At 46.1% G+C, this 23,359-nt stretch overlaps 1 protein-coding gene across 1 annotated transcript in view; it reads right to left on the reverse strand.

Moving 5' to 3' along the window:
* Window positions 1-9,422: 9,422 nt before the first annotated feature.
* Window positions 9,423-23,359, reverse strand: part of LDLRAD3 (low density lipoprotein receptor class A domain containing 3) — a 276,165-nt gene continuing 262,228 nt past the window's right edge. The window contains exons 5-6 of the mRNA XM_070383545.1: window positions 14,087-14,432; window positions 9,423-12,340 (exon numbers count right to left, since the gene is read on the reverse strand). Coding sequence (XP_070239646.1) covers window positions 12,103-12,340; window positions 14,087-14,432 — 584 coding nt within the window. The 3' untranslated portion in view covers window positions 9,423-12,102. The remainder of the gene's footprint in view (window positions 12,341-14,086; window positions 14,433-23,359) is intronic.

Here is a 23,359-nt window from a genome sequence, read left to right on the forward strand (position 1 = left end):
AATGAATGAATAATCCTGACCTCCAGATCTTGACCTGTAGAATCTTTCAGGGAAGATACGGTTTTCTATTTGAATTACTTACAAAAAAAAAAAAAAATCCATTACCACAGACACTGGGCTGGATCTAATCATGATAAATGCTTTTGAATTGAGGGTGATTAACGAGCTGTGGGATAAAGCTAAGTGTGTGTGGAGTGCCTGCTGCCTCTCCAGGTCACGTTTTGACTCCACTGTTGCTGTATGTGCAATGGATTTCGGATACTGGCAGAATCACTTGGATCATTAATCTCGGAACATTCATCCTGTGGCTTTTGTAGTTCTTAGAGATTTGCTTCCTTTCGTCTTATGGTCCTAGAATGTGAATTCCAGGAGTGGTATGGCACGGTGATCAAAAATCTTAGGCTCTTAGTAGTGGCATCACTTTGAGAGGCCGTGCAATGTTTCTAAGCCCCAGTCTCCTTGTCTGTAACACGGGAATAGTAATAATAGAATTTAAGTCATACAACTATGGCTTTCACCACCACCAGCACTATCATTGGTCACCGTCATCCATGCAACCACAGGGCTCTAGTGGGCTCCCTGCATCCCAGCACTGGCCAACATGAGTGTGCCGATCTCATGAAGCTGAGAGTCAAATGGGCTACTGCTTGAGAGCATGTGGCCTAAGTGAAAGCACATAGCATGTGGTCAATAGTGGCTCGCTTCCTTCCACCCAGGGATGGTGGAGGAGGTGGGATTCTGAGGTGCAAGAAGGCGCTAAATCATCTGTCCCACATGAGCAGGGATTGTAGTGGGCCATGAGCCACGGATGCAAACCAAGAAAGTCCTCCTCCAAACCCTTCCTCCACCCTGCCCCTGGAGCTGAGGTTACCGTAGACAGCCCTCCTCCCCTCAGGCCCTTTCTCCCCAGGGAAGGTGCAGAGAACATGCCCAGCAAGAGTCTACAAGCCACCTGCCAAGTGCCTGTCCCCTTTCTCCTTGTTCAGACAGATTACTCTTTCGAGGAGCGGCAGCAGCCTGCTTCATCACCCTAATTGCAGGAGGTCACAGGTCCAGGATCAGAAGTCAATGATCAGAGGGCAGTCAAAGGGTCTGGAGTGAGATGTCAGAGATCAAAGATTGATGATCATGGAGTCAAAAGACCGAGGTCAAAGGTCTGTTGTCAGAGGTCAAGAGGTAATGGGGTCTGTGTTGAGGTCAAAGGTGAAGGAAACAACAGGGATTCGAAATTAAATCCAGCATGCAATTTATCCAAGAGATGAGGACTATTGAGAGATTATGCAGAAACCTCTGCCTTCTCTCTGGAGGCAGAACATTCCTGCTGCCAGTGCTGCCAGACCCCAAGCTTGTCTCCTGGGGCCAAGGCTCTCTGGAATGAAGATTCTCCTTGGGCTGCTGTCCCACTGCTTTCCCATTTTACAGATGGATTTACTGAGGTAAAGAAAAGGGTCTAACACATGGAAATAGTCCTGGGAAAACCGAGACCAGGACTGGTGTGGCCTAGTCTGTCTTTGGGAACTGGACGTGACAAAGCATCTCTCTGGCACATCCTGAAATGACAAATGAGACCATTCTGGGTGGCAGTAAGGGCTGCAGGCATCTCATTTTGCAAATCAGAATCCTTCTATCAGCATTCATTCGCCTGAACGAGGCTTCAAAGCAGAGCCCAGGCACAAACTCACTCTCTCAGGCTTCATATCAATGTGCCAGCTCCTTCCTGGCAGATTCATCTGCCAGGGGCTTGCAGACTGGCTCCTGCCACCTGTTTTCCCCAGTCCTGAAACATTTTCCGTATCACAGACAATAGCATTAAGATGGCAAAGTTGACTGAAAACCACAGAGGTGAGAAAGCTATGGAACCAGGAAGGCGACACGGCTGGAGCTGCATGTCCTCTCAAGTGGCCGCCCTCTGGCTCCCTCCTATCTCGGTTCACCATGCGGCAGGTAGTATGTGGGTGCCCGGCCCGGGGAGCCCCTCTCCACGGTTTGTGGCTGTTTACTGTCAGAGACTAATCTGTCTCAAGTAAGCCTTAGGCTCAGATGAGAAGCAGAGCAAAATGCCAACACTTCCTCTGGGACTCAGGGTACCATAATGTGGGGGATGGGGCGCAGGGACACTGATGTGACAAGAGCTGGAGCCCTGGACACGTGTGCTCCCGGGGAAATGTCTCCAAAGCCAGCCCTGCCTGGCAAAGCCTTAGTTCTCCCGGGTCCCTGGATTCAGCTCCCAAACTGGCACAGATTTCCAGCATTTACCAGACAGCACCATGGCTTTGGGGGTCAATTTTGAGAGCGTCAAGTTAACAAATAACCCCTCAGGAAGCAATGTCTAGTTCTGATGGAGACCCTGGAGGCAGGAAGTGGACATTTCAGTCCAGGGCTGATGCCATCATTTGAAGTTGCAGTGTGGTAACCGTGGGTTGTATGCCAATTCCCCAAAAGGCCAAGTGGAATGAAAAGGAGGGGACGTCACTGTCGTAAAACGATGGGAAGGTTAAAATCAAGTGGTTGGAGCATGGTCGCTGAGCAAAAATCTGAAATTGAGGCCTTTCAAGATTTAGCTCTTAGAACAATCTCTTTACATCTGTGGCCTTCTGTTTTCCAATCTGGAGAGTGGATAGAACAATGGTATCCATCTCTCAAGCTTCATTTAGAACAAAGATCAGGAACTTTTTCTATAAAGGGTCAGATAGCAAATATATAGGCTTTGGAGGTCATGTGAAATCTGTTCCAACTACTCCAACTCTATGGTTGTTGGAATGAAAACAGCTGTAGAATCAGTAAATGAATGGACATAGCTGTGTCCCAGTTAAACTTGATTTACAAAACAGGTGGTGGGTCTGACTCGGCCTGAGAGTCAAAGTTTGCCAACCCCTGTTTCAGAGGATTACATGAGACAATGCAAAGGATAGCAAACTGTTTGTCACAAAAGCTAACCAATAAATACTACTGACATCCTCACCCTCTTCATTATTGGCCTCACTCCTCTGCATTTGGCCGCATGGCTCCTCGGTCCATGGGATTTCCCAGGCAGGAATACTGGAGTGAGTTGCCATTTCCTTCTGCAGGGGATCTTCCTAGCACAGGGATCTAACCTGGGTCCCCCGAGCTGCAGGCAGACTCTTTATCGATTGAGCCACCAGGAAGGCCATTTGAAGCATCAGGTGCTGCCTAATAAATACCTCTGCTCCCCATCTCTCTGCCTTTACTGACTTGTTAAATTTCCAAAAAGTGCACTTGCTTGAGTTCTTCAAACTCCTGGATGCAAGTACATTCAGGATTTTGCCCTGAAGTGGCCTTCATAATGCGGACTCTCAAATCTCTTAGCATTTAAAAGCAAGGGAGTTTGGATCCCCAGTGAAGTAACAGGGATGTGACTCCCCATTAGAAGTTTCCATTGCCCGTCACAAGGGATTTCCTCTGTAATATAGCATGGATTTCTCACAGCTGCTTGAAGAATTAAAGACGATTACAACATTCTTGCCGGCAAGGAATTGAGCTTTGGGAAGACATCTTGACTTGTGTGAAGTCAGATTGAGAATCAGGAGCTGAGCGGACACTTGATCTCAGGTCTCAGTTCAGTTCAGTTGCTCAGTTGTGTCCGACTCTTTAGGACCCTATGGAGTACAGCATGCCAGGCTTCCCTGTCCATCACCAACTCCTGGAGTTTACTCAAACTCATGTCCATCACATCGGTGATGCCATCCAACCATCTCATCCTCTGTTGTCCCCTTCTCCTCCAGCCTTCAATCTTTCCCAGCATCAGGGTCTTTTCAAATGAGTCGGCTCTTTGCATCAGGTGGCCAAAGTATTTGAGTTTCAGCTTCAGCATTGGTTCTTCCAATGAATATTCAGGACTGATTTCCTTTAGGATGGACTGATTGGATCTCCTTGCAGTCCAAGGGACTCTCAAGAGTCTTCTCCAGCACCACAGTTCGAAAGGTCTATGGACTCCAAATCCAGTGCTCGTGCCTCCATGCTGCAGCTCCATGGAGTATTGGATCAGTCAGGATCTTTGCTGCCAACAATAGACTTGCTGGTTTAAGCAGAAAAAGAATTCATTGTCAGTGGCTTGGAGAAATTCTGAGAAGTACAGAGTCATGTGGGAGGCTATGAGGGGAGAAATAGATCCCAGTGAGAATGCCTGATGCTAAGTTGCAGATGCTTCAGATCCAGGAACCACAACTGGTCCCACCAATGCCTGTGGCCTTTAAGATGCCTGCCCCTGCTGTGGCCTGAAGTTCAATTTCTTCTGCCACCTTAGAACCAATCTTGCACTGTGCTTCCTTCTTCCCATCAATCTTTCAAATGCAAGTCTTCAAGAGAGGGTCCTATGGGCTGAAACTTCTCATGTGTCTGGGCCCTAGTTCCCAAAAGAGTTACTGACTGTCCTGGGGGGTTGGGGGCAGGGCTCATAGGAGGGGGATTTCCCAAGCCCAGGAAGAGGGTGCCAAGGATGCTGAGCCAACTCCACTTTGGGGTACAGACCCCAAAGAAATGAAGGGAAGGACTCAGAGAGATACCTGTACACCCATGTTCAGAGAAACACGATTCACAATAGCAAAAAGGTAGAAGCAACTCAGATGTCTGTCAATTGCTAAACGGACAAATGTGTGGTATGCCTCCACAATGGAGCATCACTCTGCTTTAAAGAAGAAGGAAATTCTGACACAGGCTACAACATGGATGAGCCCTGACAACATTATGCCAAGTAGAATTAGAAATAAAATTAGATATAGGACAAATCATATTTGTCCAGGATTCCACTCATATGAGGTCTTTGGAATAGTCCAATACACAAAGACAGAAAGTAGAGTGGAGGTTACAGGGGTTGGGAGGAGGGGGAATGAGGAGTTATTTTTAGTGGGTGCAGAGTTTCAGTTTGGGAAGATGAAAAAGTTCTGGAGATGGATGGTGGTGATGGTTACACAACCACATGAATGCACTTAATGCCACTGAACTATACAGTTAAAAATGGTCGAAATGGTAAATTGTACATTATGTATATTTATCGTAAAAATAAAGGTGCCGAGCATGACACATATCCACGCTGACAACTTAAGATTTCATTTTCGAGAAGAGGCACTGGAGGCCCAGAAAGTGACTAATCAGTGGCAACGTGGGCGACTGTCAGTCTTGAGTACTTGCTCCTTCCAGAAAGAAACTGTTGGGACCATTAGAAGTAAGGTGCCAGCTCCTCAGCCTTGCTCCGCCAGGCAAGCGACCCAGCGAGCTGAGTGGGCTGGATGGGAGACAGCGAGGAGAAGGGGAGACTGTGATGCTTTGAGGAATAAAAGTTCCATCCCAGCAGGGCAGCTGCTCCTCGGTTTCGGCAAGTTTGACACATGGGCGGGAAGCCCCATGCTGCTCCATCTCCTGGCTCTTAAAAAGAAGCCAGACATCCAGATATTTATGTGAAATCTCCTGAACTTTAATCATTGGCAACAGATTCAAATAATGAGAGACTGCAGGTTGGGATGAAATCTCTCTCTGGGTTGAATGCCACCTTTGGGCTGCTGGTTTGTGAACTCTGTTTGAGACTAGAGGCCAGGGCCAAAGATAACATCAAGATGTCAGTTTTAATAGTTGATGCTCAGACACCCCCCAGGAAAGAATGCTAAGGGAAAACATAGCTATGAGCTAAAATCAAAATAAGGGTCTCGTAGTACATTCGACTTCCCACACTAAATTTTCAGATCTTCTGGGACAGAGTTGGGACTGAAGATTAAACTCCAAGGGAACTCAGTCACCCTGCCTGTCCAAGGGGCAGGAAGAGCTCTGCCTCTGAAACTCATGAACCAGGGAATGCAGAGTGAGAGAGTGAGACAGAGTGGGCAGGATGGAGACAGATAGGCGAAGAGACAGAAGCGAATGGAAGGAAAAGGGGAGGATGCAGAACGGGTTTTCAGCCTTTTCTCAAGGCCAACTCCTTCTTCTGGAATCTCTGAAATGCCTGTTTCCACCTGGAGCAACCTGTTCTCTGGTTGACGTGGCCCAATTTGAGCAAACCCTGAGAGATAGTGAAGGACAGGGGAGCCTGGCGTGCTGCAGTCCATGGGGTTGCAAAGAGTTGGATGCGACTTAGCTACTGAAAAATAATTGATACATTCACTTGGTTTGACTCTTGCCTAGTAAATGTGCTCCTGTGAGAAGGTGTCAGGAAGCAGGCGAGAGGGAAATCATTCCGGAGAGGGGCCAGGAAGCTTCTCCATTTTCGCTTCTAATAACTCATTTGGTTTGATGGCCAAACCTGTGGTCAACACGCTGGTGGTTTCTCTCAGGGCAGGAGACGAGCATCTTACTCCCATCTTGATGAAGTTGCTCACCCATCACCCACACCTGGCCCTTTATGAGTCTCCCAGGGACCCTCAGTGGACACTAGGAAGTCAACACAGATCATTAATAAAAGTCTCTCCAACACCATGCTTTTCCATTTCCCAACACAAGTTGTCTAAACATCTTGTCGGAGACTAAACTAAATAATAGAATCGTTCTAGTTTGAAAACTGTGAATTCTAATTATTAGATACGCCTAGAAAAAAAATTAAAGGTCAAAAATGAAATTCCCCTTTCTTATTAAATACAAAGAAATTAATGTTCAATATTTGTTGAGTCCAATTTGCTATAATACATAACAAGAACCCTCTCACTGGGAGGAGAGAGTATCTGTTCTGAAAATTACTGCTTGGATCAAGATCATGGTTCCTAGGGGGGATGAATGCCTGTTGTCTTCACTCTCATCTCAGGCTGGAAATCATGCTTCCTGGAATCCCCTTTCCTCCGTGGTTCTAGGGGGCAAGTGTGTCAATGAAAGGGGCTCACGTGAGACTTGCAGGCAGAAGTGTAGTAAGTCATTACTCTGGACTGGGGTGAGTGGCCATGTGATTCAAGTCCCCTCCATGAGCTAAGTCACTGAAGTACCATCTTGGACTTATTATAGCCTTCCTGTTCACCCTTGCAAGCTCCTGGTTGTCCATCTGTCCCAGGCTTAGGCTGGTATCATTGGTAATTATGTCTGGGATCCTCCAGCTGCAGCCTTCTAGGCATTGCTCTGCCAGCTCTTTCAGGGTCAGTATAATTCCTTATCTCCATCTTCAATTCCTTATTCCTGCAACACTTGTAGTGGCTCTGACTGATCCCAGCTGAAACACCGGGAAAAGATAAACATCATTTTCACGAAGAGGCACTTATTAGATCTAAGTCAAGATAGCAACTAGGTCAAGATACTCACATTCCATCACTTTCTGGCAACTGATTCCAACTAGAGAGATGAGTTATTTAAATAGTTTGTCACTTACAAGGAAACTAACCCCTTCTTCTCGTTCTATAATACCCCGAAAACTTGTTTCCTGCTTGAACGCGGTGTCAGTTCCTCATCTCTGAACTGGGGATATCATCCTCTCCAGACAGGATCTGTGGTGCTAGGAAGTTCACTGAAGGCAGTTTCCTTTAGTTCTCAGAGAGAGAGTATCTTTTGTTTTTCTTTAGAACTTTTTATTTTGTATTGGGGTATAGCTTATCAACAATAGTTAACTGTGATCATTTCAGGTGAACAGTGAAGGGACTCAGCTCAGGGAGAATCTCTTTTTCTTAGATCATGAACCTGGATATTCTGGGACCCTATTTTCCACCACATTTTATAAAGCCAAGAAGTCATGGCTTGACATGGATAAAGCAGGAAGCAGAAGTCAGAGAGGGCAAAACAGATCCCTAATGACAGCTGTTGAACAAAAGAATTCAGCCCTGCCCCAAACCGATTTCCATACATTTGAATATGATTGCATTTAGCCAATACATCTTCTAAAATTTAACACAATTCAGCTTGTGTGAGTGGGATTACTTACAACTATCACTTACAACCGGGGATTCTATTAACATTCCCATTCACTAGTTATAACTACAGGATGTCAAGAGAGTCTGGGCATTTTCTCACTGGATGCATTTCTTCTCCTGTGAACATGTACCACACCTCCACTGCAGCCGTCTGAAGCTCCTTCTTCCTTGTACTGTTCATTCTTTGAATCTACTGCCTTGCTTGAGGGTAGCAAGTTAAATTGAGAAGATGAACACTACCTCCCAGCTCATTTATCCCCATGAACTTTTCTCTACGAGACAGACTGTTGTGATACTTTATCTTAGAGAATCCTTACCGAGAGTAGATTTTCAACCAAGACCTTGGCATTCAACTCACTGTTTTAGGGCCTCGCTGGGAAAGTCTCTACTCATCATAAACCTGTATTTCTTTATTCATTGGAAAAGGGCTAAGAGGGTCAATTAAAATGAATTTCACAGGTCCTTGAACTGCCTTCTTCCTATGCTCTTCCATTTCTAATTTTTTGGAGGTTGGTGCCATTTTGAGGGTTCCAGTATCCGAGGCCAACCATTACTGTGCTGTTTCTTTTCTTTTCATGGGCTTCAGATCCATGAACACGATGTAGGAATGAGCCATTAAGTTAGGGGTGGGCAAATGACAAGGCCAGATCCAGCCCATTTTGGTAGTTACTGGAACACAGGCACATCTACGAATTTATGTATTGTCTATGGCTGTTTTTGTAGTTGCTACAGAAACCCTATGGCTGCAAAGCCAGTATTGTATTATCTGACTCTTTACACAAAAAGTTTACTGATCTCTGCTCTAGATTAGTGTTTCTCAACTGTTTTCTCAACTTAGTACCCATAAAAATGATACTGTAAGAGATGAAGGAGCTCACATCTTGATAAGCTTTTGGGGGCACATGGTTCTGGAAGGTCTCCCTAGACCACTTGGGGCAGGACATGACCTGGAATATGCTTGGGATACTACTAGTCTTCTTGCCAACACCTCTGGGTACCGACACATGATCTACACCTTAATTTTGTAGGTCCTGTGTTTCGACTCCCACAGATTTTGATTTTGGTCAAGACCAAGTTTACTATTGTTCATGAGTGGTGGTGGGGGTGGGGGTGACCTCATGGGTGTCCTGACTTCCTGTGCAACTGTCCCTGTAGCATAAAACGAGACTTATAAGAGCGCAAAGATGCTCCCATCACTGGTGAACCTTCAGAGCCATCTGTGGTTCCAAGCTGTTCACCAGCACACCTGTGCCAGAGTCAGCACATGTCCTGAGTATGTGGTCAGAACCTGTTCACTATCACAGCCACGTGCCCCTTTCCCTCAGACACTGAAGTCACTCTGGGCACAGTTAACGTCCATCTTCTGAACTGACATCCCAGGTCCCTCCATAATGGACTGGTGTCCATGCCTTTAGCTCTGAATTCCAGGCATGCCAGTTGTGGAATCCTTACACACCCATCATATTTTGAGGGCCCATCAATATTCTCTTCTCTTCTCATTTTATTAGGGTATACACTCATTGCAGAAGGCACGACAGAAGCAGCTGTCCACTGAGCAATAAAGGGGGTTAAGAATCATTTACACCAACAGAAAGAATGAAACTGCAAATTTATTTGAAAGTATAAAAATTAAAAAAAAAACCTAATCAAAAAAGCAACCACACATAACCTTTCCAGTTTACATCAACTTTGAACATCACATGCTATTTATTAACCACTTCCTTGTGTTTTTAAAAAATGTCAATTTCAAAGTAAAGGGATTGAGGGCAGGTGATAAGTGACTGATCACAGTGGAACGATTTCAATGCTAAAATAAATGCTGATCTTATTTGAGAAAAGGGAGCAGAGATGATTTTCTGGTTGGCACAGATTTATGCCATGTATTTAAAAAATATCCTGGTTGGAATGAGTTAAAGAAATAATGCTGGCCACTTATTTGCTATCTTAAGTAGGGGAAAAAACAAAACTCTGCTGCTTTGGTGTCCTATTTATATCTTTTTAAAAAACCCACCATTTAAAAACATCAAATCTATAATAAAAATGTCCCTGTGTTTATTTTAAAAAACAACATTAATAGGCTCTCCTTATCGACTAAGACCATTTGTCTTTCCTAAGATGCCTGGAAGCTGAAAAGTGCGTGAAATTAATTCACTGCACAATTAATTAAAATTAGAATCCTTTCCTCTAAACAATTTCCAGGGCACCAGAAAGAAGCAGGGGCCCACCAAGGGGAGAAACGAAGCCACTCTGACTCATATGATAGGAAATATTAGGCCAGAGTTCCTCACACTCTCTGGCTGCCACCTAAAGTTCTCTCTTCACTGGACTACTCAGAAAATAACGCGTGTTATTTTAAAAACGAAAAGACGTAAGCAACTAGGTTTCTTTTCTTAACTTGAAAATCACCAAGTGGCTAGCTTTCCTGTAGCACACTTTCAATTTGGTTAAAAAAAAAATCGTCTACAGAACAGGATCACTGAATGCCACTTCATCCCCCCTCCTGCAGGCTCTGTTTGAATTAGCATCAAAGAAGTTACTGAGCATGTGGGAAGCTGGTCTGCATGACAGCTGCCCCGAGTGGCTCTGCCTGGTTCCAGTTTTGTTCCCCCCATTCATCAGTGTGGTTTCTTGACAAATAACATCTACATTTCCACCCATGACTTCCTGAGGGGGTGGGCGCTGTGGCTGGCTGGGCACGGAGAAAGAGGACAGTGAGCCTGAACACAGAGACCATGAACTGAGGGAGAAAGGCATTGGTCTTTCTGTATCCTTCACGAACTCGATAAATAAAAACTCAAAGTGCAACAACGCACAGACGCCTGGCACACAGGGCAGTCTGGGGGCGGGGGGACTGGTAATTAGAGCTCAGCGGGACAAAGGCGCGATCTTTTGCATCTTTGCTTGGACCACGCGAAATGGAAAAACAAAAGACAGCTCTCCTATACACATATAAATAGTCCCTTAACTAGAAGGGAAAAAACAAACACACTGTTTCAAATGCATTTCTAAGAGATTATAAAAACAAAAAGTCCGAATGGCAAATCTTGACTCCAAACTGTCTGTGATCCACGTCTCTCAGAGAAGAAACTATGGGATGTCTGGAGAGGTCTGATTCTTGCTCTGACCCTAATCCTAAATCTTGGTGCTGGTATCTGGCTAGGCCTCGGGAAGTGGGGGGTGAGTGCAGCCCAGGAATGGGGAGCTCTTGTGGCAGGTACTGAATTAGGTTTTCATGTGAGTTAGAAACCCACAGTGTCCTCAAGCCCAACTGCACAGGTAGAATGACTTCTGAGTGTCTGGGGGCACTTGGGAGATGAGGGTTGAAGCTGCATGAATGGGCAAGGCAGGCTGGACGTGGTTTACGGGGACAGAAGGACCAGATCAGATTTCTGGCCAGCTCAGGTTTAGTCCTCATCCCTTGGCTAAGGCAAGTCACAGCTGGGAGGGTGACAATCAGAAACCAGGGAAAGGACTGTGGACCAAAGCAGACCCGGGTTCTTGGCAGCCTGTATTTTAGGAGCTGAGAACTTGGATAAACTCGTGGTGGGGGCTCCCTGCTTATTCTGGGATGAGGCTGATGGTATATGATGCTGGAAAAAGCTCTCAAAATGCGGACTCTTGGGCAAATTGTTAAATCCAGAATCTCTCCAGAATTGATGGTTTCAGAGTCCTTGAGAAAACCAAACGACACTGCTGACTTCTGAAGGGCGCTACTCACAGCAGCAGTTTTCTTGGCCCCAGCCTCTGCTGACCCAAGAGCAACGTGCAGCCTAATGCAACCTCCAGTGACGGCCTCCTGGGAGGATCACCCAACCCGAATCCCCAGAGGGAGCTCTAAGTGACATTCCACACAGAATTTGGTCCAGTCTCCTCTGCCCCTCTGAACATCCCATATGACACAAACACTGCTTTCTCAGTACCTAAGTAGCACATTCGCCCGCCACCTACAAACTTACGCCACCACCTCAGCAAGATTCCAACAGTAACAGAAGAATGACGTGGAGAGCGAGGCTGTGATCCTCGGCCTCGAGGGAAGAGTAAGTAAGTGCCCAGAAAAGATGTACCATACAACAGGAAACTGAGAGGCAGAATAAGGCAGGTCGCCCTCCAAAGAACATTCCTGAAATCTGGGCAAGGAGGTGACTGGAGAGACAGCTGACACTCCAAATCACTCCTTGAGGGACCCCGAGGAGCCTCCTGTAAGCGCAAGTTGTTAGGACAGTCAAGGTCAGAGCAGATGAACCCATAGAGACTTTGGAAGAGCCGGAGTTTATACGTCTTCAGTGCCCTGGCTGGGCGCGGAGTCCCTGGGCTCAGCGGTGCCCTCCTGCGGGCCAGGCTGCCCCGGGCTGTGGCTGGTGTCGTCCACGCTCAGGAGGCTGCTGGCTGCCTGGGAGCTGGCGCTGTCAGCACTGCCCGACCGGGAGCGGTAAGGGGGCAGGTCGGCTTGGTTCAGAGACTCAGTGTCTGAAGAGTAGGGTGGTGGAGGAAGGTCGTACCAGGCGGGTCTGTGATGAAGAGAGCAGGGTCGGGTGAGGAGCAGGGTTGGGGGGAAGGGAGAGAGAAGAGAACACATTAGGAACCCAGGCATGGCAGGCAATGCTGACTTCTGTCTGTTTTTGAGTGGATGATGATGTCAGGATCAAGACTTTTCCCTCTGAGGAGAAAGGCAATCCTAGTACTAGGCAAACCAGTGATGAGCAATAAGATGAAGGGAAGGGATCAAAGGTCAGTGTGCTCTGGCTGGCTTGTGCCAACTGGACAATGCCAAAGACATAACCTTTGGGAGGGGGAATTCTAAGAAGCCCCCAGCTCATCCTGGGTGCTTCAGCAGGGATGCAGCTGGCCTGAGGTTTTCATGGAGACCTTAACGATCCACAGAATTGGGGGTCCTTACTGAAAGCCAACTCTTCCTGGTTTTCTGGACTTGGGTAAGTGAGAGGACCTCCTCTCAAACCCTCTACAGATAGCATCCCTATCTGTAGAAGGGCATAATAATGATACCTTACTTGCATTGAGATAACTTCAAAGGCATTTTATTTTCCAGCTCTCATTTACAGAAGGCTTATTGTGAGTCAGGCATTGTGCCACCCACCTTATATCCTTTATTTTATTTTATTTAGCATTCAGAAGAATGCTAGAGGGAGCCATTACTTGTATGCCCATTGTACTGGGGAGGAAACTGAGGCAAAGGGGCATTAGACAGCTTGCATGGGATCACAAAGAGCTAGTAAGCAGCAGTGCTAGGATTTGAACCCAGGAGTTCTGTTTCCAGATGCAGCAATTTTAAGCTTGCTCTACATCTGATGGTCCAAATGAGTGAGGTTCTGTGTTCTCAGTGCTTATTTGCAAAGATGTCCTTAAGCACCAGGCCCTGGAGCTTTGTTTATCTTTTATGAGGAGGAAAAATGAAGATTAATACAAGAGCTGTCACTGGAAGGAAGAGGAAGCTGTCACTCAAGGAAGAGCCCAGGTAGTCCAGGAACACTGCCTGCAAAATGCCTCACCAGTGAGTCCCAGGCTTATAGAAGAGGGATCCTGCAGGGTAGGGGATGCTGAGAACAGGGGGCTCAGGTAGCTCTGGTTTTGGGACTTCAAGGTGGGGTCTCTGGGATACGCTGGAGGTCACCAAAGGACAGAAGAAGGCTGAGTATGCAGGACTGAGGTCCACTACCTGCTCCAACTACAGAATTCTGCATTTGATTTTGTGTGTTGGGGTTTCTTGTACAGCTCCATCTGCAATGAGGGTTCTAAGCTTGAGAATGTTCTAGTTCATCTCCTTTATCTTATAGATGATGCCATGCAATGTTAAAGAACTTATTTATTCACCCACTCATTCATTCATTCATTCAATTAGAAATCAAACCTCCAACACGGGCACTGTTCTGTGGTAGCAGGTGAGTCCCCAGAGCTGGGCACATCTGTCCATGTGGCATTACCAGGGAGCAGGAGGGATCTGAACTGGCTAGGATCCTAGCTGTTTGTCCTCAGATGAGTAACTGAAAAACTCAGTTTTCTCACCTGCAAAACTGAGGCAAATATAACCTTGCTTGGTGAGTTGCTATGAGGATTAAGTGAGATGATACCTGTGAACTGTTTTGCAAAGACTCAGTACAAGTCAGACGCTGCGGTGCCTTCGCAGCTGCATGCAGGCTCCTGGCAAGACCAGGATCCCGGGCGTGTGCACAGACTCTGCCCCTAAGTGGGACGACGTCCCTCCCTGACCGCCGCAGGGTCTCCCATCCAGCACACACCTTTGATCCAGCAGGGCCTCTGAGTAGGAGGGCGGGGAGCCCACTTCCGACGCGTTCTGCTCGGCCTGGCTGGCCACGTACTGGATGCCGTTGTTGACGTTGTAGGTGACGTTGCAGCGGTGGGGGTGGTCCAGGACCACCAGGCGGGAGAGCAGCACGGGGTGCTGCAGCCGGTGCACCGGCAGCGTCATGAGGTTGTTGCGCTTCCGCTGGTGGTGCAGGACCAGCGCCAGCAGGGCCACCACCAGCACGAAGATGACGGAGCTGCCGATGATGGCATAGGTGATGCTGGGGTAGTACACGAGCTGGTTCTCCGAGGTCACAAACACCTGCCCGCTGCCTGGTTCTGGGAAACCCCAGAGGGGAGAGAAAAGGAGAGAGGTTACCAGGTTGCTTCACTCACGTGCCTCGAAGTCAGCCCCAGGAAGGGCGTGCGATGTTCCAGCAGCACCATTTGCAGTAGCCGAAAAGTGGAAACCACCCCAGTGTCCACCGACTGGTGGATAGATAAACAAAACGTGGACTGTCCATACCATGGAATATTATCAGGCCATAAAGACTACTGATGCATGCTATGATACAGATGAGACCTCAAAACATTATGCTAAGCGAAATAAGCTAGACACAAGAGACCACATATCGTATGATTCCATTTATATGAAATGTTCAGGAAAAGCAAATTCATAGGGACAAAAAGCTGATTAATGGTTGCCTGGGGCATGGGGACTCACTGGTGATGGGCATTGGGGATCTTGCTGGGGAGATGGGACTGCTGTAAAACTGGATGTGGTGATGGCCGCACTAATTGATACATTTACTAAAACTCATTGAATTGTACAGTTAAAATGGGCAAATTTTATATTATGTAATACATTCTAAGTTGTTTCAGTCGTGTCCGACTCTTTGTGACCCCATGGACTGTAGCCTGCCAGGCTCTGTCCGTGGGATTTCCCAAGCAAAATACTGGAGTGGGTTGCCATTTCCTCCTCCAGGGGGATCTTCTCAACCCAGGGATGGAACCCGCATCTCTTATGTCTCCTGCATAGGCAGGTGGATTCTTTATTTACCACTAGTGCCGCCTGGGAAGCCATATAGAATGTAAATTATACCTCAATAAAGTCATTAAAAAAAAATCAGCCCAGGAGACTATAATATCCAGGGAACAGGAGTGATAATTACTATGACAGAAAACAGTTTTTCTCTGGAAGTTTATATGTATGAGGCACACCAGTATGTCTGGGGGTTCCTTATGTTGGTGAAGTACTTATTTCATGCCTGGCCCTTTGCCAAGCTTTCAAGATGAAAAGCCAGCATTGCACAGGCTAAAATCATGGACTCTGGAGCCATTCAACCCCTAGCAATTCAACTGACTGGCTGTGTGCCCTTTGGAAAGTGGCCAACCTCTCTGTGCTGTAATTTGCTCATCTGTGAAATGGGGATGGTATTAGGCCCCACCGCACTGGGCTGTTCCCAGTGGGAAATGAGTGACTCATTATCAAACACTTAGAAAAACAGCGGCCACACTGTGGGTGTTCCAGGCACACATATACGTACTTCATCATATCTATGGGACTCACAGCAACTCCGGGAAGTAGGTGTTGTAACTGCTTCTTACTAGAGAGGTTGGGTCCCCTGACCAGGGTCACAGGGTCAGGAGGCGACGGGCTGTGCCTGATTTGAGCCCCAGTGGTCTGACTTCAGAGCCTCGCCCCTAACACTTTGCCCGCAGCCCCCTAACAAGGCCCACTAGGCAAGCAGCAGGCATTTGCTCAGGGCTTTTGGATGAAAGCCTGAAACCCGCCCCCCTCCCCCTGCAGGATGCCAGTCCACTCCTCTCCACTTGGAGCAACAGCCCGCACTTCACATGCACAGGGGAAGGGTTTCCCACCAGCAGGACACAGCTGGCAAGGGTGGCCAGGTCCAGGCGGGCCCAGGAAACCAGAGCGGTCCTTCCTTGTGGAAAGCTGGAAGATCCACAACTACCCCCCAGCTGTGGCCCAGCCGCAAGAATCATCTAGATGCAGCCTAAGTGAGCAAGTCTGAGACCACACCCCGTGCCCGGTCACCCTCTGCAGCCGCGAGGTCGGAGTGGGTCCTCAGCGGCCAGTGTGAGCTCTGAAGTGGAAGCAGCACTGTGCTGGCAGCTCCAGCCCCGGCCTGAGCTTTCCCACACCCTCGTCACTAGATCACCATGTGCACAATGTTGTATTTCACCTTCTGTATATACTACAGTGTGCTCACCACCAAAAACTCAGTTCTCACTCACCACGGACTTCCCCGGTGGCTCCGTGGTAAAGAATCTGCTTGCGATGCAGGGGACGTGAGTTCAATCCCCGAGTTGGGAAGATCCCCTGGAGAAGGGAATGGCAACCCACTCCAGTATTCTTGCCTGGAGAACCCCATGGACAGAGGAGCCTGGTGGGCTACAGTCCACGGGGTTGCAAGAATCATACCCAACTTAGCAACTAAGCCACTGCTGCTCATCACCACCACACAGTTGGCCGTCTTGACCCATTTCATCCTCCCCCGACCCCCGCCCCTCTGGTAACCACCACTCTCCTCCCCGCACCTCCGTATTTTGTTTGATTTGGTCTGTTCCCTTATTTTGTTTGTATTTTATATTCCATATATGTATGAAATCACACAGTGTTTGTCTTTCTCCATCTGACATCTCACTTAGCACCATACTCTCCAGGTACCGCGGCAAGATTTCATTTTTTATGGCTGAGTAGTAATCCACATGTGTGCATATGTGCGTGTTTGTGTGTATACACACACAGACCACATCTTTTCTGTCCATTCATTCTTCTGTCGATGGACACTCAGGTTGTTTCCATATCTCGACTACTGTAAATAATGCTTCAATGAACACAGGGGTGCACATATCTTTTCAAACGAGTATTTTCATATTCCTTGAATAAATACTCAGAAGTGGAGTTGCTGGATCACCCAGTATTCCAATTTTTACATTTCTGAGGAACCTGTATACCGTTTTCCATAGTGACTGCACCAATTTGCATTCCCTTCAACAGTGCATGAGGAGTCCCTTTCCTCTTTTCTATTGTCGTAAAAATACATGTAACATAAAATTTACCATTTTAACCAATTTCAGGTGAGCAGTTCGGCGACGTGAAGTTACATTCACACTGTTGTGCAAGCACCACCATGATCCATCTCGAGACTTTTTCATCATCGCAAACTAGTGATGTGAATTCTTAGTGTTTGCATGCTTTCTGTTATCCTCACCAGCTTCACTAGACCAGAGAGAATGGCTGGGAAAGCCCCTTTTGGTGGGGGGTGGTGTTGGGGAGAGAACTGCTGAGTCCCTTCCAGGAAGATGCACCTCCTTCTTTATTTTTGATTACACTGGGTCTTTGCTGCTGCGCACGGGCTTTCTCTGTGAGGAGCAGAAGCTACTGTCTGGCTGTGGTGTGTGGTTTTCTCACTGCGGTAGCCTCTCTTGTTGCAGAGCATGGGCTCTAGGTGTGCAGACTCCGTAGCTGCTGCACATGGGCTTGGGTGCCCTGAGGCTTGTGGGGTCCTAGCTCCTGGACCAGGGATCCCACTCATGTCCCTTACATTGGCAGGTAGGCTCTTAATCACTAGGCCATCAGCAAAGTCCCTGAGCTGGACTTCTTAAAAGTTGATGGATTTTCACACAGAAAACAAATGGTTCCAGAGATCTTAAAACAGTGACTTGCATGTAACCGCTTGAGGTTTTAAGAATCCAGGAGGGAGTTCTTAATGAATGGAGTGTAAAATGCTTGCTGGCGAGAAGTGGTGACCACATTTGCTCGAGAAATTATGATGTTACATAACTCAGGGGTGCCTGGTTTCCGCTCTGTATGTAAAATGTCATCTTGCATTAATTCATTAACTAGACTCACTTTTCTTAAGAGCTTAATGAGCCCGCGAGCCAAATTACTAATATCAGAGTTGCCTGGGACCTGAGTTCCAAGTGCATAATCCATGGATAATGAAGTTTCCATTTGTTCTGGCTTTCCCTCAAGCTCATGCCCTCCTACTCCACCGTCAAACAGCTTGAACTCCTGTCCTGCATCTGTGGCTTCTGCTGCATTAATTCCAAGCAATCTGGTTACCACCAGGGACCACTGTGTGCTCAAAGCTTCCGGGGCTCTGGCTGCTGCGCGTGGTGGAGACGGCCGTGCCCCAGGTCTCTCATCACCTCAGTCACAGCTTTGTGTAGTTACCGTGACAGTTTTCCAGCAGACGGTAGATGTCCTGGGGAGGAGGAGGGCCTTTTTCTAATTCATACAGAGGCGCTGTCCGCACTGACAGAGGGACTAAAGCAGTGGACACTTGCGACTTGGAGTTCCTTTGCTTCTAAAACATTCCCTCCTCCAGATTCAAATTATATTTCGTCTTAGCATACAATTATTCACCTCTCAGACTGGGCTTCTCTAGTAGCTCGGACAGTAAAGAATCTGTCTGCAATGCGGGAGACCTGGGTTTGATCCCTGGGTCGGGAAGATCCCCTGGAGAAGGGAGTGGCTACCCACTCCAGATGCTTGCTTGGTGAATTCCATGGAGAGAGGAGCTTCATGGGCTACAATCCATGGGGTTGCAAAGAGTCGGGCACGACCAAGAGACTAACACTTTCACTACTTTCAGACTAGGCAAAGGTGAAATACGAGTTCACATCTTGCCAGGAAAACAGATATAATTATTCATGCCTGACTTGTAGGAGGGTAAATTGTTACCAACTAGGGCAGTGATGGGGTTAACAATATAGATCAAAATAACAAATGTACATTAACGATATATACCTAAACAGAGAAAGTACATATCATTTGACCCAGCCTTTCCACTCTTATGAATCTAACAACAGATATATTTACGCAAATGAGAAACAACTCTTTAATACAAGTATACATGGAAGTATTGTTCACAATAGCAAATATATCTAGAAAGATATATCAAGAAAAGATCTAAATGTCCATCATTTATGGACTGGCTAAATAAATTATGGTGCATCCAGACAGTATCACACCTATTTAAGTATAAACTGATGTGAAATAGTCTGAAAGATATCGTGCTAAGTTGTAGGGGGTGGGGGGGAAGTCCAGTAGAGAATGTTTTGAATATTTCTAGAAGGACACAGAACTAGTACAACTGGGAAAGAACTTTCCCAGTACTTTCCATTATTTACTCTTTTCTACTCTTTATTATTTATACTGTATTATCCAGTCAAAAAATAAGCATCTTGTCTCGTCTTCTGGCTCTGCCTAGGCTGAGGCGTGTAGAGGTTTTCCTTCCTTCTCTCCCTGTCGTGTGAGGGCTCCTGGGGTTCATGTTTCACTGTCACTCACTCACTCAAAATCCCTGAGTCCAGAGTTCCTGTTCTAGAAGGGACACTGCCCTGTTCAAATGGATGCCTCACCATTATCCTGAAAACTGCGTTGCTTCTTAAAAAAATTATTTTTAAAGTTAATTTTCCTCTAGATTAAGTATTTTTAAAGGCCAAGTTTATTGAAGGATAACTGACACACAATAAAACTCGCCCTTTTAAAATGTACCATTAGATGAGCTGTAAGGAAGATCCCCTGGAGGAGGCACAGCAACCCACTCCAGTATTCTTGCCTGGAGAATCCCATGACAGAGGGGTGTGGGGGGCTACTGTCCACAGGGTTGCAAAGAGTTGGATGCGACTGAAGCGACTTAGCACACACAGGCAACTAAATGCAACAGTTGCATAAACATCACCACAAGCAAGGTATCAACCCTTTCCATCCCTCCCCTTGTTAGCAGCCGCTGGAAGCCCTTGGTCTGTTTTCTGTCCAAATAGACTTATCATTTCCAGAAAGTCAGGGAAGGGAATCCTTCGGTAAGTAGCCTGTTGTGTGTGGCTTCTTTCATACAGCATAATGCCTCTGAGATTCGCCCAGGCTCCTCTGAGTACAGTGTTCCTTGTGTGGATACTCACAACTTGTTTATCCCTTCACCCAGTTAATGGAAGGAAGTGATTGCTTCTAGTTTCTGGAGTGCAGATCTTTACGCTGACATATATTTTCTTCTTTAGGGAGTATAAGCCTTTGACTGTGTGGATCGCAATAAACTGGAAAATTCTGAAAGAGATGGGAATACCAGACCACCTGACCTGCCTCTTGAGAAACCTGTATGCAGGTCAGGAAGCAACAGTTAGAACTCGACATGGAACAACAGACTGGCTCCAAATAGGAAAAGGAGTATGTCAAGGCTGTATATTGTCACCCTGCTTATTTAACTTATATGCAGAGTACATCATGACAAACGCTGGGCTGGAAGAAGCACAAGCTGGAATCAAGATTGCCGGGAGAAATATCAATCACCTCAGATATGCAGATGACACCACCCTTATGACACAAAATGAAGAGGAACTAAAAAGCCCCTTGATGAAAGTGAAAGAGGAGAGTGAAAAAGTTGGCTTAAAGCTCAAAATTCAGAAAACTAAGATCATGGCATCCGGTCCCATCACTTCATGGGAAATAGATGGGGAAACAGTGGAAACTGTCAGACTTTATTTTTTGGGGCTCCAAAATCACTGCAGATGGTGACTGGCAGCCATGAAATTAAAAGACGCTTACTCCTTGGAAGAAAAGTTATGACCAACCTAGATAGCATATTTAAAAGCAGAGACACTACTTTGCCAACAAAGATCTATCTAGTCAAGGCTATGGTTTTTCCAGTAGTCATGAATGGATGTGAGAGTTGGACTGTGAAGAAAGCTGAGTGCCAAAGAATTGATGCTTTTGAACTGTGGTGTTGGAGAAGACTCTTGAGAGTCCCTTGGACTGCAAGGAGATCCAACCAGTCCATTCTAAAGGAGATCAGCCCTGGGTGTTCTTTGGAAGGAATGATGCTAAAGCTGAAACTCCAGTACTTTGGCCACCTCATGCGAAGAGTTGACTCACTGGAAAAGACTCTGATGCTGGGAGGGATTGGGGGCAGGAGGAGAAGGGGACGACAGAGGATGAGATGGCTGGATGGCATCACGGACTTGATGGACGTGAGTTTGAGTGAAGTCCAGGAGTTGGTGATGGACAGGAAGGCCTGGAGTGCTGCAATTCATGGGGTCACAAAGAGTCGGACAACTGAACTGAACTGAGGCTGCTGGGTCATATGGAAGGTGTACGCTTAACTTTATTAGAAACTATCACACTGTTCAAGGTGGCTGTAGCACTAAGCCTTTCCCTAGTCGCTCTACAACCTCATAGCACATAACATAGCTAGCCTTTTCAATTTCAGCCAGGCGCACAGGTGTGTAGTGGTACCTCACTGAGGTTTTGAGTTGCATTTCTCAGTGACTAATGATGTTGAGCATCTGTTCATGTGCTGATTTGCCATCTGTATATCTTCTTTGGTGAAACATCTATTTAAATCTCTTGCCCATTTCAAAACTGGCTTGTTTGACTACTTATTCAGTAGTAAGAGTCTGATAGACGTTCTGGGAGACAAATTCTTTTCCAGATGTGTGTCTCACAAATATTTTCTTCCAGACTGTGGCTTGGCTTTTCACCTACTTTACAGGATCTTTTTGAAGATAAGTGTTCAAAATTTTCTTATGAAATCCATTGTATTAATTATTTCTCTTGTGTTTTGTGCATTTTGTACTCTATCCAAGAAATCTTTGCCCAGAAGACGTTTTATAGCTTTAGCTCTTACATTTACATCTATGATCCATTGCAAGTTAATTTTTGTTTATGGTACAAGGTGAAGTTTAATGTTCTTTTTTCCCCTCCCTTTGGATATCCTATTGTTCCAGGACCATTTGTTGAAAAGTCTATCCTTTTTTATTTAATTACCTTGGCACCTTTGTTGAAAATCAATGGGGCATACAAGGCTGGGTCTATTTCTAAATGATCTATTCTGTTTGATTGAGTTACATGCCAGTCCTTATGCCAGCAAGTGTGCTGAGAACTACAGCTTTATATCAAGTCTCAAAATCGGGTAGTGTGAATCCTGTGTTTTCTTTTCTTTCAAATTGAATTTTTCTGATTATAAAAATACATTAAAATTAAAATTTAAAGTGATATAGAAATGTTCATGACAGACAACCTCTCCCTCCCCCTCTCTACTAGAAAAAGAAGTTCACAGTCTGGTGTAGACTAGGGGTTGGAAACTTTTCTGCCAAGAGTCAGACAGTGTGTCGTATAGGTTCAGCCACAACCACTCAACTCTGTCTCTGAAGTGGTGGTGGTTTAGTTGCTAAGTTGTGTCCAGTCCTTGCAACCCCATGGGCTGTAGTCTGCCAGGCTCCTCTGTTCTTGGTATTTTCCAGGCAAGAATACTGGGCTGGGTTCCCATTTCCTTCTCCAGGGGATCTTCCTGACCCAGGAATCGAACCTGGGTCTCCTGCATTGCAGGCAGATTCTTTACCAACTGAGCTACGAGGGAAGCCCTCTGTAGTGCAAAGCAGTTGCAAACAGTACATCAATGAATGAGTGTATTTGTGTTCCAAATCTGATTTACAATGACAGGCAGCTGGACCAACCACTGAGAAACTATCATTTCATAGATTTCTCCAAGCCATTATTTATATTCTCTTACTGTGAGAATTCGGAGAAGGCAATGGCACCCCACTCCAGTACTCTTGCCTGGAAAATCCCATGGACGGAGGAGCCTGGTAGGCTGCAGTCCATGGGGTCGCTAGAGTCGGACACGACTGAGCGACTTCACTTTCACTTTTCACTTTCATGCATTGGAGAAGGAAATGGCAACCCACTCCAGTGTTCTTGCCTGGAGAATCCCAGGGACGGGGGAGCCTGGTGGGCTGCCGTCTATGGTGTCACACAGAGTCGGACACGACTGAAGTGACTTAGCAGCAGCAGCATTGTGAGACTTATGGGTGTATTACATGTATGTATGTGACCAGGTATTAGATTTTAACACGAAAAAAATTTTTCAGGAATTTATCAACTTCAGCTAAATAATCCTTTAGGAGAAGAGATAATAGTTCTTAAAATTTCCAGTTAAGGCAGAGAAAACAATTATTACATTTTACAACTGATTTCATTCTAAGTGTTCTTTTAATTCAGCTTCAGAAAGATTGTACTTTTTGAGGTCTTTAATGTGTAAAAATGCCTGAGTATCTTTATTAAGCCTGAATAATCATGTTACTATATATAATTTTCATATGTCAAAAGTTATTTAAAAAATCATATAGATATAGTTTCAAAAACTGTAGAGTCAAATAAAATAGAAGATTAGAAAGATAAAACCAGCCAAACAAAATACAGGCAGCAGATCAGATTCAGCTCCCTGGCCTTAGTTTGC

The sequence above is a fragment of the Bos mutus genome, chromosome 15 (genome assembly GCF_027580195.1).
Source record: "Bos mutus isolate GX-2022 chromosome 15, NWIPB_WYAK_1.1, whole genome shotgun sequence".
Taxonomy (NCBI): Eukaryota; Metazoa; Chordata; class Mammalia; order Artiodactyla; family Bovidae; genus Bos; species Bos mutus.